Consider the following 27,629-nt stretch of genomic DNA (forward strand, 5'->3'; position numbering starts at 1 on the left):
CCAGCACCTTGGGAGGCAGAGGTGGGCGGAGTTTGAGACCAGCCTGGCCAACATGATGAAAACTTGTCTCTACTAAAACTCCAGAAATTAGCCGGGCTTGGTGGTAGGTGCCTTTAGTCTCAGCTACTCTGGAGGCTGAAGCATGAGAATTGCTTGAACCCAGGAGATGGAGGTTGTAGTGAGCCGAGATCCCACTACTGCACTCCAGCCTGGGTGACAGAGCGAAACTCCGTCTCAAAAAAAAAAAAATCATTAAAAAAAACTCCAATTACCCCTTTTAGCCTCACGTAATTCAAGGATTAAGTCAATTTCTCTCACAGCCCCACCCAATTCATTAATTTAACAAAAGATTGTATTTATTTATTTATTAGAGACAAAGTCTTGCTACATTGGCTAGGCTGGTCTCAAAATTCTGGCCTTAGTGATCTTCTTACCTTGGCCTCCCAAAGTGCTGGAATTACAGGAGTGAGTCATCATGCCCAGCCTGTTTTGAGAATTTATATTTTATTTTTTTAAAGACAGGGTCTTGCTCTGTCACTGAGGGTGGAGTGCAGTGGCATGATCACAGCTCATTGTAACCTCGAAGTCTTGGGCTTAAGTAATCCTCCTGCCTCAGCCTCCCAAGTAGCTGGACTACAGGTGCATGCACGACACCCAGCTATTTTAAGTTTTGAAGGGGTTGAGATATAATTGACTTCAATTTGATAGGTTTTGAATATGTTTATATCAATGAAACGATCACTACAGTGAAGATACTGAACAGGCTGGGTGTAGTGGCTCACCTTTGTAATCCTAGCACATTGGGAGGGAGAGGTGGGAGGATTTTTTGAAGCCAGGAGTTTAAGACCAGCCTGGACAACATAGTGAGCCCCCCCGCCCCAGTCTCTACAAAAAATGTAAAAAATTTGCCAGGCATTGTGGCACATATGTGTAGTCCTATCTGCTCAGGAGGATCCCTTGAGCCCAGGAGTTTGAGGTTACAATGAGCTATGATTGTGCCACTGCAATCCATCCTGCATGACAGAATGTGACCCTGTCACTTAAAAAAAAAAAAAATACTGAGTATAACTATCTCTGCCAAAAGTTTTCTCCTGCCCTTTGTATTTCCTCTTTCCTGCCCTTTTGGCCCACTCCCTCCAGGCAACTACTAATCTACTTTCTGTCACTGTATATCAGTTTGCATTTTATTAGATTTTTATATAAATGAAATCATACAGCATGTGCTTTTTTGGAGCGTGGGTCTAGTTTCTTTTACTGTAATTATTTTTGAGATTCATCCAAATCCTTCATTGTTTTTTATTGCTGAGTTGTATTCCCCTGTATGAGTATACCATAGTTTGTTCATTTATTCACCTATTTTTTTCATTGAAAATTGTTTTCTTTTTAAGAGATAGGGTCTCACTATGTTGCCCAGGCTGGTCCCGAACTCCTGGGCTCAAGCAATCCTCCTGCCTCCACCTCCAGCCTCCCAAAGTGCTGGGATTACAGGTATTAGCATTTTTAAAATAGAGACAATGTTTCTATGTTTTTAAAATGGAGACAATCTTTCACTATGTTGTCAAGGCTGGTCTCCAACTCCTGAGCTCAAGCGATCTTCCCACCTCAGCCTCCCAAAGTGCTGCGATTACTGGCCTCATTCAACTATTAATGGACATTTGGGTTATTTCCAGTTTTTGGATATTAACAAATATTATGGACTGAATTGTGTCCACCCATAAATATATATATTTTTTGTTGTTGTTGTTTTGTTTTGTTTTTTTGAGAGAAGTCTCGCTCTTATTCCCCAGGTTTGAGTGCAATGGCTCGATCTCCGCTCACTGCAACCTCTGCCTCCCAGGCTTAAATGATTCTCCTGCCTCTGCCTCCCAAGTAGCTGGGATTAAGTCACCTGACACCATGCCCGGCTAATTTTTGTATATTTTAGTAGAGATGGGGTTTCACCATATTCGCCAGGCTGGTCTTGAACTCCTGAACTCAGGTGATCCACCCACCTTGGCCTCCCAAGGTGCTGGGATTACAGGCGTGAGCCACTGCGCCCAGCCATAAATATATATGTTAAAGCCCTAACCTCCAATGTGACTGTATCTGAAGATAGCTTCTTTAGGAGGCAATTAAGGTAAAATGAGGTCATTAAGGTGGAGCCCTAACCAGATAGGACTGTGACCTTATAAGAAACAGAAGAGAGAGATCTCTGCCTCTCTCTGTGTGTGTCTCTCTCACGCCTTTACTCTCCTTCACTCTCTTAATTCCATGTGAGGACACAGCAAGAAGGCAAGCATCTGCAACCCAAAAGGAGAGACCTCACCAGGAACCAAATTGGCTACCACCTTGATCGTGGACTTTCCAGCTTCCAGAACTGTGAGAGAAACTTATGTTGTTTAAACCACCCAGTCTATGATATTTTGTTACAGTAGTTCTAAATGAATAAGACAGGAAATAAAGCTGCTATGAATATTTGTAAGACAAGGCTGTGTAAATGTATGCTTTCTTTTAGATAAATACGCAGGAGTGGAATGGCTGGCTCATATGTGTACGCTTAATTTTTAAAGACACTACCAAACTGTTTTCTAAAGTTGCAGGCCGGGCGCAGGTGGCTCACGCCTGTAATCCCAGCACTTTGGGAGGCCAAGGCGGGCCTCGCCTGTAATCCCAGCACTTTAGGGAGTTCGAGACCAGCCTGACTAACATGAAGAAACCCTGTCTCTACTAAAAATACAAAATTAGGGGGGCGTGGTGGTGCATGCCTGTAATCCCAGCTACTCAGGAGGCTGAGTCAGGAGAATCACTTGAACCCGGGAGGCAGAGGTTGCAGTGAGCCGAGATCGTGCCATTGCACTTCAGCCTGGGGAACAAGAGCGAAACCCTGTCTCTAAATAAATAAATAAAGTTGCAATATCATTTTACATTTCCACCGGCGGTATACGAGTTCCATTTCCTCCATATCTTCAGCAACAGTTGATATTGTCAGGCTTTTAAATTCTAACTAGGACCTTCAGTTAACAGAGTGCGGCGCCTGCAGCAGAGTGAGGCCAAGCACTCCTCCTGGCTCCTACAGCCAGGCCTCCTTGCTGGCCTCCAGGTAGATCACAGCGCGGATCCGGGAGCCAGGCACGGGACCCGCCAGCCTCAGCCTCCAGGGCCTGGGCGGGCCGCCAGGTGAGCGCGCCCCAGAGCTCAAAATTCGTAGCTGGCTGCCCTGCGTCCACCCGGCGGACTACTGGCCATGGAGCCGCGCACAGGGGACGCCGCGGACCCTAGGGGGAGCAGAGGAGGTACAGGGATTGGGGTCGTTGGGGAAGGACAGGGCGAGTCGCCACCACCCTCGTCCCGCCTGTCTGCTCCACACCTTTTCCTTCTGACAGGTGGTAAACAGAGCGGCTCTGGCGCCCAAGTGGCGGTGGCAGGGGGCAGGGGCCCAGCGATGGAGGCTGGGCTGGAGGTTCCCTACCCACACCCACACATGAGCAAAAGGGCCGCGCACCAGACCAGGGGAGGGGCTCTCAGGAGTCTCCAGGGAGATGTGCAGATGTGCGGGGAGGGGTCTGCCCGTGGTCACTGGGGACACCTGGGCACTCAGGGTCTGTAGTGAGCTGGGGGGAGGGGAGCTGGGGGCCCCTGGGGACCTGTGGAGGGGGACTCTGGAGGTATGTGGGCCATGGGGGGAACGGGCCCTCTGAGGGAATTCATGGGGGTAGCAGGGGTTGCCTAGGATACTTAGACGGGGAATTGGGGGTTCCGGGGCTACGGGGTCAGGCCGTGTTCTCCCAGGATATCTGGGGAAACGGGGTCCCCTGAGATATTGCGGGCGAAGAGTTGGGCATCCAGGGTGATTAGGGGGCAGTCAAGGACCTCACGGGGTGTTCGGAGGTGTCCAGGACTATTACAGTCAAACAGCGATCTCCAGGGACACCGTGGGAGCAAGCGGGGGTGCACCGGCTACCCGCGACGGTCGGGGATCGCGTGAGAGGGGAGGGACAGCAGTGACCTCCGAAACTATCGAGGGAGTGGCCAGGGGTCGCCGGGTATCCTGAGGGGCATTTCTAGGTCTTCGGGCGTCCAGAAGCATGGGGGTTGGCCGAGGCCGAGGGTCGGCGTTGACCTGTCCCCTCTTGCGCGCAGGCCGCGGCCCCTCCCCGCTCGCGGGCCCTAGCGCCCGGCAGCTCCTGGCGCGGCTGGACGCGCGCCCCCTGGCGGCGCGAGCTGAGGTCGACGTGGCAGCGCTAGTACGCAGGGCGGGCGCCACATTGCGCCTGCGCCGGAAGGAGGGTGCGTGACTGGCGCAGGGCCTCCGCTGGGGGAGGGTTCGGAGAGGAGCTGGGTTCAGTGGGGCAGGCCTGGGGGGTCAGCAGCTACTGCCCTGTTTTGGGTGGGGCCAAGGGGCGCGACTTGGGGGGGCGGGGATCGGAGGGTGCTTCGAGTGGGAGGAGCCTTGGGGTTATTCTAGCATATTCCTTGAGGGTTATCGCAGTAGGCGAGGGCTAGATTAGATGAGAGTGCGGAACTGGATCCCCGTTCTGGCGGCGGCCCCTTTTGATGAGGGTCCTTTTTGAGGAGGCAGGGGCTGGAGAGTGCTTAGGGGGCGAGCACGCAGCGAAGGGGCAGGCCTGAAATGTGAGTCACGGGGGGGTGGAGCCTATAGCCCATGGGGGCGGGGCTTGAGATGTCAGGAATGGGATGAGGGTTAGAGGCTAATTAGAGGGCATGCTATGGAAGGTTCAGGAGCCAAATTTTGGAGTAGCATTCTCCAGGGTGGGCCGAATGGTGTTATTTGAGGGATGTGTTCTGCGTGTTATTAGAGAGAGATAGGAAGGCCTGGGAGATTATTCACATGGCTGAGCCCAGGATTGTTTATTAAGAAGGTGGGGTCAGAACAGTTATTTGTTTGGGCTGAGAGCCTTTAAGATTACTTGAGGGGATGGTGCGTAAATGGTGGGCCAGTTTGTGTATGAGCTGCAGGGGCGAGGCAAGTAGATGAGGCTAGAATGTTAACTCAGGGAACAGGTCCTAGGTAGTTTCCATGGCATGTCCCCCCACAGCCCTCTCCACCGCTTTTATCTCCCAGCTGTTAGCGTGCTGGACTCTGCGGACATAGAGGTCACAGACAGTCGCCTGCCTCATGCCACTATTGTGGATCACCGGCCCCAGGTACCATCTCATCCTTCTATCGGAGGCCACCTGCCTCAGGGCAAACTATGTACACCTGTGTCCTTTATTCCAGCACCGTTGGTTAGAGACATGTAACGCGCCTCCCCAAGTGATCCAGGGTAAGGCACGTAGTGCTCCGAAGCCATCTCAGGCCTCTGGTTATTTCTCTGTGGAGCTGGTCCGCGGTTACGCAGGCTTTGGCCTCACCTTAGGTGGGGGCCGGGATGTAGCTGGGGACACTCCGCTGGCCGTGCGCGGGCTGCTGAAGGATGGCCCAGCACAGCGCTGTGGTCGTTTGGAGGTGAGCCCTGAAGCCCCTTCCACTGGTAGGTGCTATCCCTGCCTTTGTTGGGGTGCTCTCCTTTTGCCTTTCCAAAACGACTCCATTGCACTCTTCCAGGTCGGGGACCTCGTGCTCCACATCAACGGAGAGTCAACGCAGGGCCTCACCCATGCCCAGGCTGTGGAACGGATCCGAGCTGGAGGCCCCCAGCTCCACCTGGTTATTCGTCGGCCTCTGGAGACCCACCCTGGCAAGCCTCGAGGGGTGGGAGAGCCCCAAAAAGGAGTTGGTGGGTTTCCCAGGGGAGAGAAGTCAGAGTTCAGTGAGGAGAAGGGAGAGGTTCACAGAGTGGAGAAGCTGAGATTCTGGGTGGGAAGGGTTTGGTGGTCTCTGTGGGGAGGGTCTGCAAGAGGTCATGGTATTCTCACAAGTAGGGGCAGGGAGGGGCATAGGGTCACAGGATAGGAATAACGCAGGGGCAGGGAGGGGTGTCAGTCCCGAGGATAGGAATTTCAGAGGGTCGGTTTTCCAGGTACTGGGGGGAGAGAAGGGAAGGGGTCTAGGATAAAAGCAAGTGTTTGGAAGGAAGGGTCTTAATTCTCAGAGGGGAAGGCAGAGTGGATCTTAGCCGGGGGAAAATGGGATGGGGATCCAGAGGGTAGGGGGTCTAGTTCTGAAAAACAAAGGGTCGGTGGTTTGGGAGTCAACGGAGGTGGGATGAGAGAGGAGAGAGCAGGGGATCCTAGATGAGAGGGGTTTGATTTCCTTTGGAGATTGTGGGAAATGATTTCTGAAGGGCATGTTGTGGATCCAGGAGGGGAGGGGTCTCGGTAAAGGAGGTGTCGGGGTTGTGAGGGGTGGTGCCGATCCCAGAAAGCCTCGAGGGGAGATTTCTCTAAGGGCCAGGGTCTCATCTCCCGCAGCCTTTGGGTTCTGCTGTCCACCCTCAACCAAAGGCCTGGATTTCCCTTCCCTACTTCACCACCCAATCTAATCCGTAGTCCCGTCATGGCCAGATCGCAGCCCAGATCCTGGAGGGCCGGAGGTAACGGGGTCTCGCAGCAGCAGCACTTCCCTAGTTCAGCACCCTTCATCCCGGACGACGCTCAAGAAGACCCGGGGCAGCCCGGAGCCTAGTCCAGAGGCGGCCGCCGATGGCCCCACGGTTTCTCCTCCTGAGCGCCGCGCTGAGGATCCCAACGACCAGATCCCGGGTTCCCCGGGGCCCTGGCTAGTGCCCAGCGAGGAACGGCTCTCGCGGGCCCTAGGGGTCCGGGGGGCAGCGCAGCTCGCTCAGGAGATGGCAGCCGGAAGGCGGAGGCACTGAGCCTACCTCTGACAGCGCGGGGCTCACTAGTTACCGCCCGACCTGGATCCGGCGCGTGTGGCCGCCGGGCACTTGGCACCTCCCCGAGAGCTTCCACTTGGTTTGGTCCCCCCACCGGCTGCGCAGTGGCTCTGCCCACACTCCCCTCGCAGCGTCAGTGGTACGACCCTTCCAGCCGGCTAGCCTGCGCTTCTGGTTCTGGGAGGGGGAGGTAATAAAATGGTTCGATCCGGTCTTGACTTGCCAGGCGCTCGAGGCGGGGTGGGGCTGCCCAGGCCACTCTGTAAAGGAGCAGGTGGGTCGATCCTGCTTGAGTAATCGCTGACGAGCTTCGCGCTGCTGCTTTCCTGCTTGCACATGTATCTTTGCTTCTGCCGGTCCTCAGCCCGGCGTGCTTTCTTTTTCTCTTCGCCGTCTCCTGCTCCTCTCCTTATTCATTAATTTCACCTTTTTGGAGGTGTACAGGGTCTCACACATAAATTATTGTGCATGGCATGGAGAATGCAGAGGTAAGCCTGTCGTGGCGGGACTGCACCAGTGTATCCACAGTCCTGTCTCAGAATCATACAGACCCTCAGCTGACGTCGGGATAGCAAGGCTAGAAGCCTAGAAGCAGGGCAGCTTCCTTCGCCAGAGGCCTGCGGTCTCCCACTTCCGGCCTAGTCTGCCAGCTTTTGCTGGCACGTAGGCTACCACTCTCCGGGCACCGGCTGGGGCCCTGGAGCCCCCTTTGGGGCGGAGTGGGGAACGTGTGAGTCAGCGCCCCTGGACGGGCCGGGCTAAAAAAGGCTGTTAGAACCTTTGGGCCGTGCCCCCATTTTCCGTAAATGGTGAAGAACTGCAGCCGGGCTTGTGTGCACACGCCACACACTGGGCGTTCCCGGCACGGGAGAGGCCCAGAGTTTCCTTCACCCTGGGAACAGAGCCCCACAGCCAGGGCTTATATGGCCAGCGGGACTCCAACCGGGGTAGCCGCGAGGAAGGCGCTGGCAGAGGACAGAAATGTCCAGTCACTTCCGCTGTCACCACATCCTGAGCACTCGGCCCCATCCCCCCCCAGGAGGGAAGCTGTGGTCTGACGGAATGGGCAACTTTCGCCCCTGTGGGGAGGGGACGGGAAAGGAAGAAAGAATTTAAAGGACCGGAGTGCGAGAGTCCAGGTGGCCTTGGAGAGGAAAGAGGAACGGTGAAGACAAGCTGCGAAAGCTGGGAGCTGGAGGGTGAAGAGGTGAACACTTGAGTGGTTAGAGCTGTAGATAGACATTGTGGGGAAGTGTGCCAGGGTGGCTTCCAGCTACCCCTGACTTAGAGCCTGGTGGAGGTGTGGTTCTTCAAAAGTCAGCAAAGGGCTCGAGAGCCCCAGTCCTATAAATACAGTCACACCCAGGAGACTAATAATAGTAAACCCAGCCACCATGTACTTAGTTTTATCCCTGCTACTGGCTTTATTGCAATATTTATTTTCATCTACAATAGTTGCACATCTACTCAACTGTCCAAATATGTCCATTTCGCAGAGGAGGAGAGTGAAGCCCAGGGAGTGCAGATAGCTAGAGAGAGGAGGGTCAAAGCAAGATTTAATCAAGGCCTGATTCCCAAGTCTGTCCTCTTAATTTCACCTGCATTGACAAGTATTAATTGAACCTCAACTGTATACATTGCACTGTGCTAGGTACTGTGGAAATGCTGGAGGAACAAGACATGAAATTTCTGTCTTTGTGTAGCTGATGTATGTAATGAGGGTAGACAGATGTCAGACAAAAAAGACAAGAAAATGAATAAATAAAAACCCAGGCCAGGAGTGGTGGCTCACGCCTGTAATCCCAGCACTTTGGGAGGCCGAGGCTGGTGGATCACGAGGTCAAGAGTTCAAGAGCAGCCTGGCCAAGGTGGTGAAACCCCGTCTCTACTGAAAATACACAAATTAGCCGGGTGTGGTAGCAGGTGCCTGTAATCACAGCTACTCGGGAGGCTGAGGCAGAGAATTTTTTGAACCCAGGAGATGGAGGTTGCAGTGAGCCAAGATCGCACCACTGCACTCCAGCCTGGGTGACAGAGCGAGAATCAGTCTCAAAAAAAAAAAAAAAAAAAAAAAAAAATTTCAGGCCAGACATGGTGGTTTGTGCCTGTAATCCCAGTACTTTGGGAGGCGGAGGCGGGTGGATTGTCTGAGCCTACAAGTTTGATACCAGCCTGGGCAACATAGACCTCGTCTCTACAAAAAGTTTAAAAATTAGCTGGGAGTGGTGGCTCATGCCTGTAGTCCAAACTACTTGGGACACTGAGGTGGGAGGATCACTTGAGCCTGGGGGATCAAGGCTGCAGTGAGCCATGATTGCACCATTCCACTCTAGCTGGAGTGACAGTGAGACCTTATCTCCAAAAAAAAAAAAAAAGGCCGGGCACGTGGCTCACATCTGTAATCCCAACACTTTGGGAGGCCAAGGCAGGCGGATCACTTGAGGTCAGGAGTTCGAGACCAGTCTGACCAACATGGAGAAACCCCATCTCTACTAAAAATACAAAATTAGCCTGGTGTGGTGGCACATGCCTGTAATCTCAGCTAGTCAGGAGGCTGAGACAGGAGAATCACTTGAACCTGGGAGGTGGAGGTTGCGGTGAGCCAAGACTGTGCCATTGTACTCCAGCCTGGGCAACAAGAGCGAAACTCCTTCTCAAAAAAAAAAAAAAAAAAAAAAAAAAGACAATTTCAGAGAGAAGTGAGAGTCATGAAGTTATGAAGCTAGCAAAAGGAGGTTACATTGTGGGAGATGATGGTGAGCTTCTGGCCTCTTTGAAGACATAACTCTTGAGCTGCAACCTGAATGACTAGAAGCCAGGTATATGAAACACTGAGCTAAGAGCATTGACAGCAGGGGGAATAGCAAGTGCAAAGATGTTGAAGCGGAGCCAGGTTCGTCTTGTTTCAGAAATTCAGACGTGTCCTCACAGAGTTGGAAAGCACATACTTATCACTGGGAAAAGTATGTTTCATCCCTTCCACTATTCACTCACTCTTCCGGCAACTGGGGCTGAAAGAGGGGAGCTCTTTCCTTAGTTTTGAGGGGCCCTGTGTTGTCAGAGAGAGCAGGCAGGCCCTTGGGTTGAATCCTCCTGGCCATCCAGTTATGATTCTCCCCCACTTCAAATGAGATGAGAATAAAAACAACTTCTAGTCTGGAGAGTGTGTCCCTCAGGGTACCTCTGGGATCCTGATCCCAGGAGACCAGATGCATGTCTTAGATGCAGAAATTAAGGCTGAGCTGGGGGAAATTACTTGCTCAAAATAACACACTTAGCCAGGCGCAGTGGCTCACGCCTGTAATCTCAGCACTTTGGGAGGCCAAGGCGGGAGGATTGCTTGAGGTCAGGAGTTCAAGACCAGCCTGAGCAACATAACAAGACCTTGTTTCTACTAAAAAATAAATAAATACAAACAAAGTGTCTACAAATGTCACCCAGCCTTGCACCCCAGGAGCCATCCATTCATCTTGCCAATCCCCCAGAAATAAACTTTCCTATTCCTCATGTACGATTGTGCTGACTGGCCCCTCTTTTCAGAACCAGGAAACTGAGGCCCAACATTTAGAGCCAGGACTTCCTTGGGATTGCAGAACACAGAATCAGACCTTGGGCTCTCTGGGCTCTAACAGTATTCCAAAATATGTTTTTTTAAAATAGAGACAAGCTCCACTACGTTGCCCAGGCTGGTCTCAAACTCTTGAGCTGAAGTGATTCTCCTGCCTCGGCCTCCCAAAGTGCTAGGATTACAGGCATGAGCCACTGCTCCTGGCCTTGGGCTCTAACACTAGAAACAGTGCTTGCCCTATTTCTGAGCAAGTCAATGCTCACCAACCCCTGTTCTCACACAGCCTTTACACTGGCAGGGTCTTATTTCTCATCACTGCTCAGAGGTTTATTCCACTGTCCACAATCCATTATCCAAAAACAAAAAGCTCTGGAAACTGATGGTTTTCCCACAAGATAGGCACTATTTGGTTACAAAACTTGACCTGATCTAACGAGGAACAATTTTCTTTCTTCCTTTCTTTTTTTGGAGACAGGGTCTTGCTCTGTTGCCCAGGCAGGAGTGCAGTGGTCTGATCATGGTTCACTGCAGCCTTGAACTCCCGGGCTCAAGCAGTCCTCCCACCTCAGCCTCCCGAGTAGTTGGGATTACAGGCACCCGCCACCATGCCTGGGCTAATTTTTTTCTTTTTTCTTTTTTCTTTTTTTTTTGTTTTTTTGAGATGGAGTCTTGCTCTGTCGCCCAGGCTGGAGTGCAGTGGCGCAATCTTGGCTCACTACAACCTCCACCTCCCAGGTTCAAGCGATTCTCCTGCCTCAGCCTCCTGACTAGCTGGGATTATAGGTGTGCGCCACCACACCCGGATCATTTTTTGTGTATTTTTAGTAGTGACGGGGTTTCACCATGTTGGTCAGGCTGGTCTCGAACTCCTGACCTCGTGATCTGCCCGCCTCGGCCTCCCAAACTGCTGGGATTACAGGCTTGAGCCACCGCGTCTGGCAGCCTGGGCTAATTTTTAAAATTATTTGTAGAGATGAGGTCTCACTACGTTGCGGAGGTTGATCTCCAACTTTTGGGCTCAAGCGATCCTCCCACCTGAGCCTCTCAGAGTGTTGGGATTACTGGCATGAGCCACTGTACCCAGCCGAGGAACACTTTTCAATCCTTACCCAGTTATTGTGAACGTTCATACCTGTTCTTGAAGAAATACCGTTTTTGTTGTTGTTGTTGTTGTTGTTTTTGAGACGTAGTTTCGCTCTTGTTGCCCAGACTGGAGTGCAATGGCATGATCTTGGCTCACCGCAACCTCTGCCTCCTGGGTTCAAGCGATTCTGCTGCCTCAGCCTTCCGAGTAGCTGGGATTACAGGCATACGTCACCATGCCCGGCTAATTTTTGTATTTTTAGTAGAGACGGCGTTTCTCCATGTTGGTCAGGCTGGTCTCGAACTCCCGACCTCAGGTGATCCACCCGCCTCTTCCTCCCAGTGTTGGGATTACAGGCGTGAGCCACCGCGCCTGGCTCTTTTTTTTTTTTTTTTAACGCGGCAGCTCCAAACCCCACTGAGAGTATATGCACGGGAAAACTTTCTGAAATCAAAAATATTCTGAATTCTGGCAACATACTGGGCCCCAAGTCTTTCGGATTTAACTCTGCCTCGGCTGTTTTATTCAGTTAAGGAAACTGAGTCACTCCATCCCAAAGCCAGATTCCCGCGGTTCTAAGCTGAAGCTGTCTCGGGTGCATTTGCATTCCAAAAAGGCGAAGGGTCTCGCTATTACTGCTTCTGGTACCTGGAGCTGCCAAGCACCCAGGCGATGGGGCGCCCCGGGGGATATGCGCCAGGCTGGGAGTATCCCTGGGGGGCGGGGCGAGGGGGCTTCCGGGGCGGCAGCCACCTGGCCAGGCTCCGGCCCCGCCCGCGTCAGCTCTGCGCGGTGATTCACTCCCTCCTTCGCCCCGGGGCCCCCTTCCCGGCCAGACGGCGGGCAAGACAGCTGGGTGTACAGCGTCCTCGAAACCACGAGCAAGCTTGCAGATCCTCCGAGGCACCAGGGACTCCAGCCCATGCCATGTCGGATTCTGAGCGCCTCTCGGCCCCTGGCTGCTGGGCCGCCTGCACCAACTTCTCGCGCACTCGAAAGGGAATCCTCCTGTTTGCTGAGATTGTGAGCGTTCTGGGGCAGGCGCGTGGGCAAAAGCGGGATGGGGTGGCTGGACCATGCGGAACTGGATGGTCCGGGTGAGGCAGGCACTTGGCCGGGGCGCTCGGCAGTGGGGTGCAGGTGGGTGGGTTCACGGTGGAGGCCCGAAACCCGGGGCGCAGGGCGAGTCGGTGGGGTTTGACGAAGGTTGTTGAGATCTGGTGGTCCCCGGGGTGAAGCAAGGAGCCTATAACGCATACGGAGGGCTACGTGGGGACAGCCTGCGTGAACTCATCAGTGGACGCATCGAAGGGGTCCCAGGGTGCTGGGAAGTGGGGGCCTCCTGTGGCAGGGCGTGGCGCGGCCTGGGCACAGTAGGGCGGGCTGGCAGCGCGCCCAGGGGCAGGGCCTGTTGGGGTGGGGGCCCCCCCGCGCTAGTCCCGCGGTGTAGAGCGCCCCGCCTTCGCCAGTTCTTCCTCGCCCTTCTGAGGCCGGGCGGGATGTCCTTAGCTTTTCGGGGTTTCCACCCTTCTCAAAGTGGGCGCCGCCTTTGAGTCACTTGTAAAAGGGGTGCGGCGCCTTTAACGGAGTCCTGCCTCTCTGGTGTCACTCTCACCGCTTCCCAAAGGGGTTGCTGGGGGAACCGCGTGTTCCGCCCCGGTCAAGGCCACAAAGCTGGCGTCAGCGGGGCTCACAAAACACCTGGCAGCGCCACTCCCCTCAGGCTGCCTATATCCTAGAAGGGAAAAGGGGAGGAAACTGAGGCACCCAACTCTACTCCTTACTTGTTGGGTGACTCTGGCCAAGCCATTAAACCTCTCTGTGCCTCAGTTTTCTCATCTATAAATTAGAAAGAGTAATAATAGTACCCAGAGCTTTAGATTGTCGTGATGATTGAATTTGGAACACAGTGAGCACATAAAAAGTGTTTAGCTATTATTGTATGTCATTTCCCCAGCCCTCGTAGGCATCCGAGTATGGGACCCCCAATTTAAACCAATCTCCTCAGCCCTGGTTGCTGATTGAGGTCCCCTTTCCCATGTCACCCTTCCAGATATTATGCCTGGTGATCCTGATCTGCTTCAGTGCCTCCACACCAGGCTACTCCTCCCTGTCGGTGATTGAGATGATCCTTGCTGCTATTTTCTTTGTTGTCTACATGTGTGACCTGCACACCAAGATACCATTCATCAACTGGCCCTGGAGTGTGAGAAGGGGTCCACAATGGCAAGGCCAGGGAGGGGTCTGGGCAGTTAGGATTGTCGGGGAACTGTGGTTGCTGACTTCCCTCTTCTCCTCCCTACACCTCACAGGATTTCCTCCGAACCCTCATAGCGGCAATCCTCTACCTGATCACCTCCATTGTTGTCCTTGTTGAGAGAGGAAACCACTCCAAAATCGTCGCAGGGGTAAAGGCCGTGGGAGCAGCTCTGAAGCAGAAAGGGAAGGGTTTGAGGAGCCAGGGACCATTTCTGCCTTTGCTGGCAGAAATCGTGTGACCCACAGCAAGTCACACTTGTCCTCAGGGCATGGAGGAAAGTCTGGCCCAGGACTTGGTTTTGCCTCCCAAGGTCTTCATTTGCTGTGAAGGGCAGTCCCTTGTCAGACACAAGGACCTTGGTGAGAGGTACAAACAGGCAGCCCCTTTGTCAACACGCTACCATCTGCAAGAACTTTGTCCCAAATGTAGTAGGAATAGGGGCCAGGCGCAGTGGCTCATGCCTGTATTCCCAGCACTTTGGGAGGCTGAGGACGAGGCAGGCAGATCACTTGAGGTCAGGAGTTCAAGACCAGCCTGGCCAACATGGCGAAACCCCATCTCTACTAAAAATACAAAAATTAGCCGGGTGTGGTGGTGGGCGTCTGTAGTCCCAGCTACTCAGGAGGCTGAGGCAGGAGAATCACTTGAACCCAGAAGACAAAGGTTGCAGTGAGCCAAGATCATGCCACTGCACTCCAGCCTCAGTGACAGATGGGTGACAGAGTGATACTGTGTCTCAAAAAAAAAAAAAGTATGAATTGAATTGTGCCCCCTACGAGTAGGGCCACAGTGTGGCCTTCCTGTGTTGAGAGGTATAGGAGGAGGGAGAGTGGGGTAGGATGCACTCTCTTGGCCTTTCCCTGGGGTTCTTTGGCTTACCAACCCAGGGCTTGAGTCCCATCCTGCACGAGGCAGGTGCTGGAGGTGGTGGATACAAGAAGATAAGAGACTGAGTAACCTGACCGCCTAATCTAAACCCCCTCACTCCTATCCTGCCCCCCAGGTACTGGGCCTAATCGCTACGTGCCTCTTTGGCTATGATGCCTATGTCACCTTCCCCCTTCGGCAGCCAAGACATACAGCAGCCCCCACTGGTAAGTGTGTGTGTGTGTGTTGGTTGGGGGTAAGGGGGTTGCTGAGAGGGCAGAGGAGAAAAGGAAAGGGATCTCTTAAAGGCACGAATGCCAACTCTGGTCTCGTATTGGTACTTGCGGCTTTTGTACCAATAGGTACCATAAGCTTCGGTATTCTTGTGTGTAAAATGTTCATGGACTTTGGATCTTGTTTTAAAAAATGGGCATGTAGATTCAGCTAATGCTTTCTCTCTTTTCCTCACCTGCAGACCCCGCAGATGGCCCGGTGTAGGCGAACTCCCCTCATTTCTCTCTGCAATCTGCAAATAACTCCTCCATTGAAATAACTCCTCCCCACCCCAACAACAACATTCCCAGCCCCACCCCCTCATTGAGGTAAAAGTGCCTTTATTGGGAGACTTTTGTCTTCCAGCCTGCCAATCAACCCTCCTGGGTGTGGCCACCATATGCGTGTGCCTAGGTCCTCCTTCTGCACGATCCAATAGGAGACACCAGTTCTGACTGAACCATGCCCCCACCTAAGTCACAAAATGAGGGAAGTGGGGAGTTAGATTTCAGAGTCCAGGCCCTAGGTTGGGACCCACTCCAAATAATCTCCTCGGTGTGGGTGGTGGTTCTATAGAGGGATAAATGAATAATAAACATTGTTAAAATATACGATAATGAATAAAGTAATCCTTTCATCAAATGTGGGTAAATTTCAAGCATCAGGAGGGGGAAATGGAGTGGAAACAGCTGGGGCAAGGAGGCAAAGAAGCCAGGCCTGTTTGACAACAAATGTTAAATTACTTCAATAATACAAACGAGAGGCCCGGTGCGGTGGCTCATGCCTGTAATCCCAGTCCTTTGGGAGGCTGCGGGAGGATTGCTTGAGCCCAGGAGTTCTAGACCAGCCTGGGCAACATGGCAAAACCCCATCTCTACCAAAAAATTAAAAAATTAGCTGGGAATGCTGACACGAGCCTGGAGTCCCAGCTACTTGGGAGGCTGAGGTGGGAGGATAGCTTGAGCCCAAAACTTTTGAGGCTGCAGTGAGCCCTGATCACACCACTGCACTCCAGCCTGGGCAATAGAGCAGACCATGTCTCTAAAACAGAAACAAAAATAGAAACAAACAGATAAAGGAGGGAGGAAGAGGATTTATGACTTAGGTTGTGGGGGCGGGGCGTGGGGGTGAGGGGCATGGGCCTCATCATCTACTCTGACTGGAGAATGGAGCCCCCTCCAGGACGGCCTGCCTTCAAGCCACGATGCAGTTCTTGTCTCGGGCCTGACGAGGCATCCCTGGGCGAGAGTCCCTGGGGAGCGATAAAGATGGGGAATTGAAGGTCTCCGTTGCAGTGTCCTGAGCAGGCATGGGCCTGCACAAATGCGGGGGCAGAGGGATGCGCTCTCCTAGGAAGAAGCCATCATCCTCTGAGGATTCAGAACTGGAACTGGAGGGCGAGCTGGAGCAAGATTCCGAGTCTGACCCTGATCCCGCGTCACATTGATAGTGGCGACGTCTGCTTAGGTGGCAGTGATGATGGTGATGGTGATTATGACGGTGGCGGCGACGGCTGGGGGCCCTGGGTGGGGGACTGCGTGGCCTGCAGCGCTGGGCCGGGGGTGCACTCAGGGTCCGGCGCGGACCTCCTTCAGACACCAGAGGGTCGCGGAAGCTGACGCGTGGGGTGCTCTGGCGACTGAAGGCACTATCATCTGGGCGCAGGTTAGGCTGGCGGGGGGACTCTGGGGGCGGCTCGGGGGCACTGCGGAGCCCCAGTTCCGGCATGGAGTGGCGGTGGGGAGCCCCTCTCAGAAAGCGGGAGGGCTCCTCGGGGCCTGCAGCTGTTAAGGGGGAGACAGAGTGACTCCTTGTATTTGCCCTCCCACTGGCCCCCTCCTAAGAGGAGGCCTGCGGAAGGGCCTTCTTTCCTCCACTAAGACTGGGAAAGTGGGGGCAGGGGTCGGAGAATGGCAGGGAGGTGGGAAGTCTGGGAAGTGTGAGGCCTGGAGCAGGCTCTGGGTGTTGAGAGGGTTGGAAGGAAGAACACGGAGCAAGATGGGACTGGTGTGGAGGGCGTGGCCAGGGCACGGGGCGTGGCCAGGGCACCGGGGGTGGCTTCGGATGGAAGCGGTGTGGCATAGGCTGGAGTAGATTTGGTTTGCGATAAAAGGGGTGGGGCCTGACTGCAGAGGATGAAGGATGACCGGCTGGAGAAGAGGAAGAGGAACTTGGGGTCAAGCAGAGACAAGTTGAGGTAGGGGACCAGCCCTGTATTGACAGGGTGGAACCAGGGTTCACGAGGCGGGTGTAGTTTGGGATGGAAACCAGGCCTGGACTGGTGTGGGGAAGGAGGATGAGCTGAGAAATGGGCGGGGCCCAGGGATGCAGCAGGTGAAGGGACTGGGCGAGTCAATAAGGAAGGGCCAGGGCTGAGGCAGGGGCAAGGACGTAGGGGTGACTGGGCTGTGGCTGGGTGTGGCTAGAGGGTTAGCTCACCTGGCGCTAACTCTGTGCTGGTGCCTTTGGTGGTGGTCTCTGATGCCCCCTCCACAGCAGAGAAAGAGGCTGTGGAGACTGCAAGTGGGGCTGTGACAGTGCCGGCACTCCAGCTGCGGCGGCCCCGCCCTGGAGCTGTGGGCTCGGACCCAAGGCTGCAGGCTCGAGAGCAGAAGATTAGGCCTCGGCGTGGCAGGAATGGGCGGCCCAGCAGGGCCCGCCCACAGCGACTACAGCAGAAGCAACGGTCTGAGGCATGCCAGTGCTGGCCCTCGTAAGCCATCTGGCCTTGGTCCAGGCCTGTGGGGAACGACGAGGGGGAAAAACTGAGGCAGAACCCCCAGGCGTAACCCCACCCCTCGTGAACGAGTCCCTTCTCAAGAAGAGGTGGGGAATCCGAGGCAGGGCACCCCTGGGTGCCTTCCTCCCTCCTCCAGAATGGGGCCCTTTTGGAGAAAGTAGGAAACAGGTTTTGGTTCTCTCCTGGAGACTGGCTGGTGAACCTCTCTCTCACTCCTCCCTTTCTTTCCCAGGGTGCTCTCTCCCAGAGCGGGGTGGGCATTGGACTCTAAGATTCGGGCCAGGCTTAGACATTAAGGGGTGGCTCCAGCTGGAAGGAGAATGGAAGGCTGGGCCTGAAGAGGAGGCCTGGCTGGTAGGGGCAGGGCTTAACAGGTGGGGAGTGGCCCTGTTGAGAAAGGAGTGGTTCTCAGAGGGTAGGGTGTAGCTAGAAGCTAGGCCTGACTTAGGCTGATACAGGAGAGTGGAGGAGAACGGGGCACAGCTTAGGGTGGTGGAGGCTAGGAGTAGGGCGAGCCCTGGGGCTGGAATTAGAGCACCCTCTGGAGGTGGGTGTAGACATGTGGTGGTGGCCTAGCATTGTGTAGGTGGGGTTTAGAAAGCATGGCATAGTGGGGACATTGGGAGTGGGACTTGCAACCAAGCGTACAGGTCTATGGTGTTGGGGCTGGACAAAGTACAGGGCGCAATGGAGGATGGGGCCTGGAGGACAGGAGGAGTCCTGGTGGGGTAGGACTGTGGCCCAGCTGTCCATCCATCCCTCTGTCCAGTCCCACAGCATTCACCCACCGATGTGCTCCCCACAGCCATCACAGTACTCCGCATGGCGGGCCTCATAGCAGGCGCAGCAGTGGGGGCGGCTCTGACGCATGACATAGCGCTGCCCTCCTAGCGAAGCTTCACACTCAAAGCAGCAGAAGTGATCCATGTGCCAGTGGCGGCCCTCAGCCTCCGTGCACTCAGGGGAGAAGATGATCTGGAGGGTGCAGGCCATCTGTGGCTGTCAGATGAGCCTGCTCCTGGCCCTGCCCACCCTCCACTCCCACCCCTGGGCAGGGAGGCCCAAACCTCGTCACAGGCTTGGCAGCGTGGACGCAGGCATTCGGCATGGTGACGCCCGCAGTAGACCTTGCCAGCATGGTAGAAGTAGATGAGGTCAACCAGCAGTTCCTGGCACGTGGTGCACACGAAGCACTGTGGGTGCCAGCAGGCACCCAGGCCTGCACGGCTGGCAAACACTGCGATGTCCCCACCTCCAATCTGCTTCCCGCACTGCCATGAGACAAGCACCAAGATGGTTACCATCACTGTCACCAAGATGGTCAGATGGATGGGGTCAGCCAAAGTATGTTACACTTGGGCCTTTCCCACAGTGAAACTTTGTGATCGGCCCCATCCACGGGGTAACTTTGACACAGGCCCTGCCTATACCAGGGATGGGGTTGGGCGGTACCTTAGAGACTGACCCTGCTCATGAGGGAAGCTGTAGAGACAGGCCCTACCCATAGTGGGTGGTCTTACAGGCAAGCCTCCCTCATCGGGGTGGGGAAGACAGACAGGCCAGGCCTAGTGGGGGAAACCACAGAGATAGTCTCCACCCAATGGGACCTTAGCAATAGATCTCACCTAACAGTAGGATCTAAGGACAGGCCCTGCCCACCACTGGGCCCTGCAGACAGGCCCTGCCACTGTGGGTCAGCTCTTGAGGACAAATTCAGACCACAGGAGGACCAAAGAGATAGCCCATGCCCCGCTGCACAGAGCGGGAGAAAAACACACTAAGGCCTCCTTACAGACAAACCCCACACGACAGTGGGATCGATGGGACAGGTCCCTGTCCACCAGGGGTTGCCTTAGAGACAGTCCCTGCCCAACGGTGAGATGTGAGGAACAGACCCCGCCCACAAGAGGGGACCCTTGAGACACCTCACTGGGGCTTAAGTGGCAGGCCTCATCTTCCCAGTGCTTGGAAGATGTGTCCTGCTCCCCAGGGCTTGAAGCAGAGGCACTGCTCACTCGCTGAGGCCCTCCACGGCTCACCTCCTCACAGATGGCCCCAGTGATGGTCACCGGGAAGATGCGCACGATGCCACGCCCCAGATTCTCCCGCTTCCGCTGCTGGCTAAAGGCTCGGAGCTCTTTCTTTTCCTCCTCTTCCAGTGCTGTGCAGTAATGTGCCTGGGAGGAGAAGGCATCTCCTAGGCTCCTCCCTTGATGCCTGTCCCTGCCCCTCTTCCAGACTTCATCCATGCCCCGAAAGTTTACTTCTAGGTCTTTCTATAGATGGTGCCTCCTGCCTGAAGTAACCACCTCTTCTTCCAAGGCCCAGCTGTGGTTTTGCCAAGGAATGTCCCCTGATGACCCCTGCCTGTCTGGATCACTCACCTCAGATCAGCTCACCTTTCCTCCTCTGACCCTGCCCTGCATTGGCCCAGGCTGTGCGCTGTGCCTGGCATGCCCTTCCTGTCTTCTCTCTCCTCACCTCACTGTCGTGTGGGGGCAGCTGGTGCAGCAGCTGCTTGATCCTGTATTTCTCCCCAGGACTGTTGACATAGGGGACTTTGTCCTCTGGGAGGCAGCTGAAAAATTGATATACCTGGGAGGACATAGGAGTGGGAGAAAACAACTGAAATGAGAGGTGAGTTGGGATGAGTGAGATGGCAGGTCCCCATTTCTCTGAGAAAATGAAAGGCATTAGGAGGGACCTTCTGACTCCCCCATCTCTCCTTCCTAAAGGCAGATCATTTCCCTCAGCTCCAGCTCCCACACACGCTGAGGGTTCCTGCATGTCTTGACCTCACTTCCTCCTCCAGCTGCTGATCCCCTTTTTTTTTTTGAGATGGAGTCTCGCTCTGTTGCCCAAGCTGGAGTGGCGCGATGTAGGCTCACTGCAACCTCCGCCTCCTGGGTTCAAGCGATTCTCCTGCCTCAGCCTCCTGAGTAGCTGGGATTACAGGCACACCACCATGCCCAGCTAATTTTGTATTTTTAGTAGAGACAGGGTTTCACCATGTTGGCCAGGCTGGTCTCGAACTCCTGACCTCAAGTGATCCGCCTGCCTCAGCCTCCCAAAGTGCTGGGATTACAGGCATGAGCCACCGCGCCTGGTCTACTGATCCACTTTTCTTTTTCCCTTTACAGGAAAATTCCTCAAAAAGTTATGAGCACTTGTGTTCACTCCACTTCCTGTCCTTCTAATCTCTCTTGAGCCTACTTGAGGCAGCCTTCTGCTCCCATCCCTCTTCCAAAGCTGTCAAGGTCATCGATGACTTCCCCATTGTTAAAATCATTGTTCAGGTCTCAGTCGTCATCAGACTTGATGATGGTAGCACTGCACCAAGCTGACCACTGTCTCTTCCTGGAAACACTTTCTTCCCTTGGCTTCCAGGACACCACACAGTCCAGGTTTTCCTTCCACCTTATTGGCTGCTCCTTCTTTGTCCCTGTTTTGGCTCCTCTTCAACTAGCTGACCCCTAAATGCAGGAGGATCCTAGGACTCAGCTCTTGGTCCTCTTGCCTCTGTCTACATTCAATTTCTTGGGAATTACATTCAACCTTATGGCTGTAAATATCATCTACTTGGCTGGCTAATGTGTCACCTCCAGCCTGTGACACATAATGACAAACACATACGTCCAGCTCTGTAACTTATCCCTTGAGTTCCAGGCAATGTGGCTATTTAGATGTCTAACAGGCATCTCAAACTCCAGATGGCCAGAACCAAACTTATGCTCTTACACCTCAAACTCGCTCCTGTCTTGGCCTCTCCCACATCAGTTAATCTACCTATCCTCAGGGTCATCTTTCACTCCTCTTTCTCCCACCCCCACAAGCAAAGCCTCTGAGCGCTACTTCCAAAATATAGGCTGGGCGCTGTGGCTCACACCTGTAATCCCAGCACTTTAGGAGGCCCAGAGGGGAAGATAGCTTGAGCCCAGGAGTCCAAGACCACTCTGGGCAACATGGCAAAACCCCTTCTCTACAAAAAATACAAAAATCATCCAGGCGTGATGATGCGTGCCTGTAGTCCCAGCTACTTGGGAGGCTGAGGTGGGAGGATCACTTGAGCTCAGGAAGTTGAGGCTGCAGTGAGCTGTGATTGAGCCACTGAACTCCAACATGGGAGACAGAGTGAGACCCTGTCTCTCTCTCTCTCTCTCTCTCTCTATATATATATATATACACACACACACACACACATATATACATACATATATATATAAAATAATTGTTATTTATTAAATGGAATTTCACTCTTGTTGCCCAGGCTGGAGTGCAATGGCATGATCTGGGCTCATCGAAACCTCCGCCTCCCGGGTTCAAGTGCTTCTCCTGCTTCAGCCTTCCGAGTAGCTGGGATTACAGGCATGCGCCACCACGCCTGGCTATTTTTTTTGTATTTTTAGTAGAGATGGGGTTTCTCCATGTTGGTCAGGCTGGTCTCGAACTCCCGACCTCAGTTGATCTGCCCGCCTAGGCCTCCCAAAGTGGTGGAATTACAGGCATGAACCACTGCACCCAGCCTTTTTTTTTTTTTTTTTTTGAGACGCAGTCTTGCTCTGTCGCCCAGGCTGGAGTGCAGTGGCGCAATCTCAGCTCACTGCAACCTCTGCCTCCTGGGTTCAAGGAATTCTCGTGGCTCAGCCTCCCGAGTAGCTGGGATTACAGACATTTGCCACCATGCCAGACTAATTTTTGTATTTTTAGTAGAGATGGGGTTTCACTATGTTGGCCAGGCTGGTCTCAAACTCCTGACCTCAAGTGATCCACTCGCCTCGGCCTCCCAAAGTGCTGGGATTACAGGTGTGAGCCACCATGCCGGCCTCTCTGTCTGTCTGTCTCTCTCTCCATATATATATAACTCCTTGCACTGCCAGTGCCATCATCATCAGGTTCCTCACTGGTCTCCTGATTCCATCCTTATTCCTCCAGGCTGTCCTCTGCTGACAACCCTCTTGCGACTTTCCCTTCATTCACAGCCAAAGTCCTCTCCATAGCCCCTGCCACATCTCTGACCTCACCTCCAGCTGGTCTCCCCCTTGCTCACTCTGCGCCAGCAGCACTGGCCTTGCCATCCCTTACATATGCCAAGCACACGTCTGCCTCAGGGCCTTGGCATTAGCTATGCCCTTTGCCTGTGTGAATTACTGTAACCTCAGATATCTGCATGGCTCACTTCTCACCTCCTTTTGGGCAGCTCAACCATTAAATTCTCACAGAGGCTTATTCTGGGCACCCTATTTACAATTCTAGCATCTCTCTCCCTTCCTCCCTCCCTCCCTCTCTCTTTCTTCACCCCACCTTCCTTGCTTTTTAATTCCATAGCCCTTACACCATCTGACATATATTTACAGGTTTGCTTATTGGGTGTTCCTCCTTTCCAGAATCTACCCTCCGCCTGGGCAGATTTTTTGTTTTTTTGAGAAGTATCACTCTGTTGCCCAGGCTGGAGTGCAGTGGCATGATCTCAGCTCACTGCAACCTCCGCTTCCTGGGTTCAAACAATTCTCCTGCCTCAGCCTCCTGAGTAGCTAGGATTACAGGTGTGCACCACCACACCCGGCTAACTTCTGTACTTTTAGTAGAGACGGGGTTTTGCCATGTTGGCCAGGTTGGTCTCAAACTCCTGACCTCAAGTAATCCACGCGCCTCAGCCTCCCGAAGTGCTGGGATTACAGGCGTGAGCCACCGTGCTCGTGGGCAGATATGTTATTTTGTGTTTTGCTCATTGCTGTGTCCTCAGTGCCTACAACAGTATCTCACATGCAGTAGGTGCCCCATAACTATGTGTTGAATGACTCAATCAATGAAGTCATGTGGTGAATGAAGTGCTGGGAGGGTAGAATAGGGAGTGGGGCCACGCATGGTGGCTTGCTCTTGTAATCCCAGCACTTTGGGAGGCCGAGGCAGGATCACTTGAGCCCAGGAGTTCAACATCAGCCTGGGCAACATAGGGAGACCCTGTCTCTACAAAAAATTTTAAAAAATAGCCAGGCAGGGTGGCATGCGCCTGCAGTCCCAGCTACAAGGGAGGCTGTGGTGGGCAACAGAGTGAGACCCTGTCTCAAAAACAATCAATCAAAAATAATAGGATTGGGATGAACAGGCCCTGAGGAACTGGTCCCTCAGTCACCCAAGGTATGGGGGGCTGACCACTCCTCCATCACAGAGGGGCCAGAAGGACACTCGGTCTGACTGCACACTCTAGCATAGCCCCAGAAATAGGTTCCCACCTGAGTGTGTGTGTGTGTGTGTGTGAGCATTAGTGTGCACCCACTGGACAGCAAGAGTGGAGGGCTGGCCTCTGGTCACCTGCTCCGGCTTAAGGCCTGGGGGCACCCAGGCATACTCCTCCGATGCACAGCCTGAGTCATCGTCGGAGATGGAGTGGCGCTGGAAGTCCGAGATTAGCCGACACATGATGCGTTCCAGGTCCACAGGCACCGCGTGCACTGCGTGCTCCTCCCTCGGGCATTTGCAATGCTGGCAGATCTTTCTGAGGGGGCCGGGGTGGGGGTCAATTACTAAGGGGTTGCCCACCCGAACCCCTCGGCAGCCGAGGTCCAACGGAGGAGCAGGGACATGCAGATTATAACCACCGAAGGGCTGTGAGCGGGGACAGGGATCTGGGTCTGGGGGCGGGGCTGCAGGAGGTGGGCCTATGAGCCAGGGTGTGGCTGGGCTGTGAGCCAGAGGACAGGTCGTGGGGAGTGGGATGCTTTGTGGGGGAACTTTCACTAGACACAGGCATCTAACCTGTGGTGAGGCTCTGAACTTGTGGGCTCTGAGCCTGTGGGTAGGGCCTGAGTCTGGGGGCTGTAGGCTCTGTCTATTGGGTGCAGGGCTCCAGCAGGAGGATAGGACGCTGGGCCTGGGAGAGTAGGTCTGAGTCTAAGAAGGGTGCTGGAGGCCAGAGGGCGGCGCTCAGAGTTAGGGACGAAGAATCTCCCTAGGGATGCGACTCAGCGGCTACGGGAGAACACTTCTGGGGGCGGGGCTGCGTAGTGGGTGGAGCTCTCCTGGGAACGGACTTTGGGGAATGAGTCAGGGGGCGGGGCTCTGAATCTGAGCCTGAGGCTCTTTTCCCAACTGAGATCCCTCTGTAGGCGGAGCTCAAGCGTAGGGGCGTGGCCTAAGGCTCCTGGATTACCCCCGAAGGCGGAGCTCTGAAAAAGGCGAGGCCCTTTAGGGGCGCCACTTACCTCCAGCCGTGGAGCAGGAAGCCGGGGCACTGCTCCCTACAGGAGTTGCAGGGCTGGCCCCGGTCTGGGTGCTCTGCCTCTGGAGGCTGCAGTGGGCGGGGGCAGTTGCAGGGCCGGGTGAGGCGCGGAAGCAGGGAAGGAGAAGTCAACGCCCGCCCCTCCACTTCATTGCCCGCGACCGCACGCTGGGGCCTGTCTTACCTGGGCAGCGCCGGGCAGGCTGGGACAGCGCCCAGAGTGCGGGGGAGCGGGACACAACCGAGGCAGAGGTGGGGCAGTTGGAGCCACCTCCTTATATGTCCCCTTCTCAGGGAATTCCCCTTCCTAGGCTGGCCTCGGACCCCCCCTCCCCGTCCGCCCCTGGCCTCAGACACCTCCCACCAGCCTTAGATCCCTCCAGGGCTCAAACACCTCCCCTATAATTCATAGTACTCTCCCCACTAGAGCACAGAGCCCCTACTCTGGGCATCCTCTCCCAGGCCTTATCCCGGTTCCCTCTCCATCTACGCCGCCAGCAGCACTCCAGTTCCACAGGGTAGGAGACGAGACCGCATTCTTCCTTGAGATCCCCACGTGAACCCTACCCCTCTCTTCAGAAGCTCAGGAACTCCTCCCCTAAACCCTGGCCTCATGCCCTGATGCCCAAGGAACTGGGGACCCTCCCCAGGATCTCAGGAGGCCCCTGCTCCATTCAGAAACCCCCATCCCAAGAAACCTTGGCCTTTACCCCTCCTATCCTAGGGCTATTTATTCCTTCTCCGGACCATCAAACCCAGACCCCACATTCCCAGGTCAGAGACCCACTCCAAAGGAAGTGAAAGACCCTCCTATCTAAGAAGTCAAAAACTCCCTTGCTCAGGCGGAACTCTGGAAGCCTTGTTCCCCCAAATCCCAGTCTCTTGACCCTCAGCATTTCGGCATCCCAGGAGCGTAGGACTCCATATCTCCGTCCACATTCCTCCAAGGTACTGTGTCCTTTAGAAGCTGAGGAGGTCGGCCAGGCGCAGTGGCTCACGCCTATAATCCCAGTACTTTGGGAGGCCGAGGTGGGTGGATCACCTGAGGTCAGGAGTTCGAGACCAGCCTGGCCAACATGGTGAAACTTGTCTCTACTAAAAATACAAAAATTAGGCAGGCGTGGTGGCGGGCGCCTGTAATCCCAGGTACATGGGAGGCTGAAGCTGGAGAATCGCTTGAACCCAGGAGGCGGAGGTTGCAGTGAGTGAAGATAGCGCCACTGCACTCCAGCCTGGGTGACAGAGACTCAGTCTCAAAAAAAAAAAAAAAAAAAAAAAAAAGCAGCAGCTCAGTAGGTTCCTGCTCAACCTAAGGCTGCAAGACCCAGTCCTCTGGCCCTCAGGATTCCCTCCCACAATTCACAAGAGAGGGGTCCCCACCAGGTCCCAGGTGTGCTGATGAAAGTGTGTGGAGAGGTGATTAGGGGGTTTGGGCCACGAGATCTACACCTTCCTCCATCCATTCGCCTCCAGCAGCCCCAGCCCCAGGTCTGGGAATGCAGGGGATGGGATTCCTAGACCCTCTGTGGGGCACCTATTCGCTATGCCTATCCATTACCCCCTCGCCTGGGCCTCAGTTTACCCCCGACCCCCACCGCTGCCCTGACTCCCGCTCACCGCACGCGCAGAGCGGCGCCTCCGGGACCCACGCGCGAACATGGCGCGCCCGGGCAGGGTCAAGCTGGGCCGGGTCAGGCGAATGTAATCCTTGCGACCGTCAGGCCACCGCGCGTCCGGCCTGGGAGCTCGGTTCCGTAAACCTGACACCCTCGTGGGAGGAGCGCGCCCCGCAGGGCCCGCCCCCGGGCATGTGGTCTCTCCGCTGCCACGGCGCCCCCTGCCTAGAGGTGAACTGCACGTAGCCCGGGGTGCCCCGCGGGAAAGGCCCCTGCCCTCCCGCTCCGGGCCGGTGCCGGGCGTCACAAGGCACGACCCCCAGAACCCCGGTGTGCCACGTGGCCTCTCACGGGACCTGGGGCTTGAAGGCTCTGTAGTGGAGGATGGGGAGACTCGGAGGTGGCCAACTGGACTGAGAGGGGTGGCGCGCTAGGGTGCTTGTATTGACGTTTTGTGTCGATTTATTTCGGATGCTTATTTGGGGAGAGAGGTTAAAGACACCTCTTGGCTCCTCCCCACTGGTGAGGTTCCGAGGGTCTCCCCGATGAATGCTGTAACAATGGCCCCCAACCTCACCCGCAGCCCCAGCTGGTGCTCGCTGGGAACCTGGGAACCTGGCCCTAGCCACCAGAGAGCTAGATCTTATACGCACTCCTCCCTTCTCATTCCCCTCTCAGCCAGGCCAGGTTCCAAAACCCTCCTCCCCTCTCTCCCCTCATCCTTATAAGCCTAGCTGTCCAGCCCCGTCCCCCGACCCCAAGTCTTGAGAAGTAGATCTTAAAGCCTTCCCTCCCCCACCCACATTTTTCTCTCTCTAGTTATCCCCTTCCCCAGCTCAGTTCCAGGGCTGGGAGCCTCTCCTTCACGCTCTCAGGCTTGGCTGTGCCTCCGGGCTGGGACGAGGGGGTCCCATGGCCTCAGTCAGAACTCAGTCAGAACCCGGCCATGGTCTCTAATTATGCACGGAGACTGCAGCGGCCAGGCCCTTCATCGCGGGCGCCAGGGACCTCTCCCCGCCCCCCATTACACATGTCCCTGTCACTTCCCGTGGAGTGGAGAGGTAAAAGAGAATAACTAATGAACTAAGGAGTCACCCCGGGGCCCCACCTCCCCGCCTTGCTTAACCGGTCTCCCATTTCTCCAGCCTGGGCGGAGGCAGGGAAAGGAGAGACAGCAGGGTCTGAAGATTAGGGATGGGGTCAGGCAATGTGAGGTTTCCTCCTAT

General features: G+C 54.8%; 3 protein-coding genes and 1 long non-coding RNA gene across 10 annotated transcripts; 3 read left to right on the forward strand and 1 right to left on the reverse strand.

Moving 5' to 3' along the window:
• The first annotated feature begins 4,127 nt into the window (after positions 1-4,127).
• On the forward strand, positions 4,128-9,158 carry MAGIX (MAGI family member, X-linked). Of its 6 annotated transcripts, none has more exons than XM_054544541.2 (4): positions 4,128-4,266; positions 5,063-5,446; positions 5,546-5,717; positions 6,430-9,158. In XM_054544541.2, exons 2-4 carry the CDS (start codon positions 5,117-5,119, stop codon positions 6,753-6,755), a joined length of 828 nt encoding a protein of 275 aa, XP_054400516.1. In that variant the 5' UTR covers positions 4,128-4,266; positions 5,063-5,116; the 3' UTR covers positions 6,756-9,158. The 6 variants fall into 6 exon arrangements, with proteins under 6 accessions (XP_054400516.1, XP_009233110.1, XP_054400517.1 ...); XM_009234835.4 differs by lacking the exon at positions 4,128-4,266 and adding an exon at positions 4,399-4,611; XM_054544542.2 differs by lacking the exon at positions 4,128-4,266 and adding an exon at positions 4,399-4,611 and having other exon boundaries at positions 6,445-9,158.
• A 2,868-nt stretch (positions 9,159-12,026) lies between these two features.
• On the forward strand, positions 12,027-15,439 carry PLP2 (proteolipid protein 2). The gene is made up of 5 exons (XM_024240418.3): positions 12,027-12,451; positions 13,482-13,634; positions 13,741-13,836; positions 14,692-14,782; positions 15,031-15,439. Exons 1-5 carry the CDS (start codon positions 12,101-12,103, stop codon positions 15,051-15,053), a joined length of 714 nt encoding a protein of 237 aa, XP_024096186.2. The 5' UTR covers positions 12,027-12,100; the 3' UTR covers positions 15,054-15,439.
• PRICKLE3 (prickle planar cell polarity protein 3) lies at positions 15,153-26,643 on the reverse strand. Of its 2 annotated transcripts, XM_024240415.3 has the most exons (9): positions 26,405-26,566; positions 24,771-24,856; positions 23,881-24,064; positions 20,050-20,163; positions 19,608-19,745; positions 18,636-18,839; positions 18,357-18,543; positions 17,268-17,567; positions 15,153-16,612 (listed from the first exon to the last, which is right to left on the reverse strand). In XM_024240415.3, exons 1-9 carry the CDS (start codon positions 26,444-26,446, stop codon positions 16,023-16,025), a joined length of 1,845 nt encoding a protein of 614 aa, XP_024096183.1. In that variant the 5' UTR covers positions 26,447-26,566; the 3' UTR covers positions 15,153-16,022. The 2 variants fall into 2 exon arrangements, with proteins under 2 accessions (XP_024096183.1, XP_054400513.1); XM_054544538.2 differs by lacking the exon at positions 20,050-20,163 and having other exon boundaries at positions 26,405-26,643.
• On the forward strand, positions 16,320-21,388 carry LOC129052920 (uncharacterized). Its single transcript, XR_008518056.1, has 4 exons — positions 16,320-16,493; positions 16,942-17,025; positions 17,325-20,205; positions 20,709-21,388. It is a non-coding gene; the product is annotated as an uncharacterized LOC129052920 (long non-coding RNA).
• Positions 26,644-27,629: the final 986 nt, after the last annotated feature.

This window comes from Pongo abelii, chromosome X (assembly GCF_028885655.2).
Source record: "Pongo abelii isolate AG06213 chromosome X, NHGRI_mPonAbe1-v2.0_pri, whole genome shotgun sequence".
Lineage (NCBI taxonomy): Eukaryota > Metazoa > Chordata > Mammalia > Primates > Hominidae > Pongo > Pongo abelii.

What these genes read in the sequence shown, in the direction of transcription:
- PRICKLE3 (XM_024240415.3), bottom strand. Translation starts at nt 26,446, where the DNA reads ATGTTCGCGCGTGGGTCCCGGAGGCGCCGCTCTGCGCGTGCG. An exon ending in CTGGGGCCATCTGTGAGGAG is followed by an intron (nt 18,840 to 19,607) that starts GTGAGCCGTGGA and finishes GTCTCATGGCAG; the next exon opens with TGCGGGAAGCAGATTGGAGG. An exon ending in CAGCACAGAGTTAGCGCCAG is followed by an intron (nt 16,613 to 17,267) that starts GTGAGCTAACCC and finishes CCCCCTTAACAG; the next exon opens with CTGCAGGCCCCGAGGAGCCC.
- PLP2 (XM_024240418.3), top strand. Translation starts at nt 12,101, where the DNA reads ATGGGGCGCCCCGGGGGATATGCGCCAGGCTGGGAGTATCCCTGGGGG. An exon ending in TCATCAACTGGCCCTGGAGT is followed by an intron (nt 13,635 to 13,740) that starts GTGAGAAGGGGT and finishes TACACCTCACAG; the next exon opens with GATTTCCTCCGAACCCTCAT. An exon ending in ACATACAGCAGCCCCCACTG is followed by an intron (nt 14,783 to 15,030) that starts GTAAGTGTGTGT and finishes CCTCACCTGCAG; the next exon opens with ACCCCGCAGATGGCCCGGTG.
- MAGIX (XM_054544539.2), top strand. Translation starts at nt 5,023, where the DNA reads ATGTCCCCCCACAGCCCTCTCCACCGCTTTTATCTCCCAGCTGTTAGC. An exon ending in TTGTGGATCACCGGCCCCAG is followed by an intron (nt 5,146 to 5,218) that starts GTACCATCTCAT and finishes CCTTTATTCCAG; the next exon opens with CACCGTTGGTTAGAGACATG. An exon ending in AGAGCCCCAAAAAGGAGTTG is followed by an intron (nt 5,718 to 6,429) that starts GTGGGTTTCCCA and finishes TCTAATCCGTAG; the next exon opens with TCCCGTCATGGCCAGATCGC.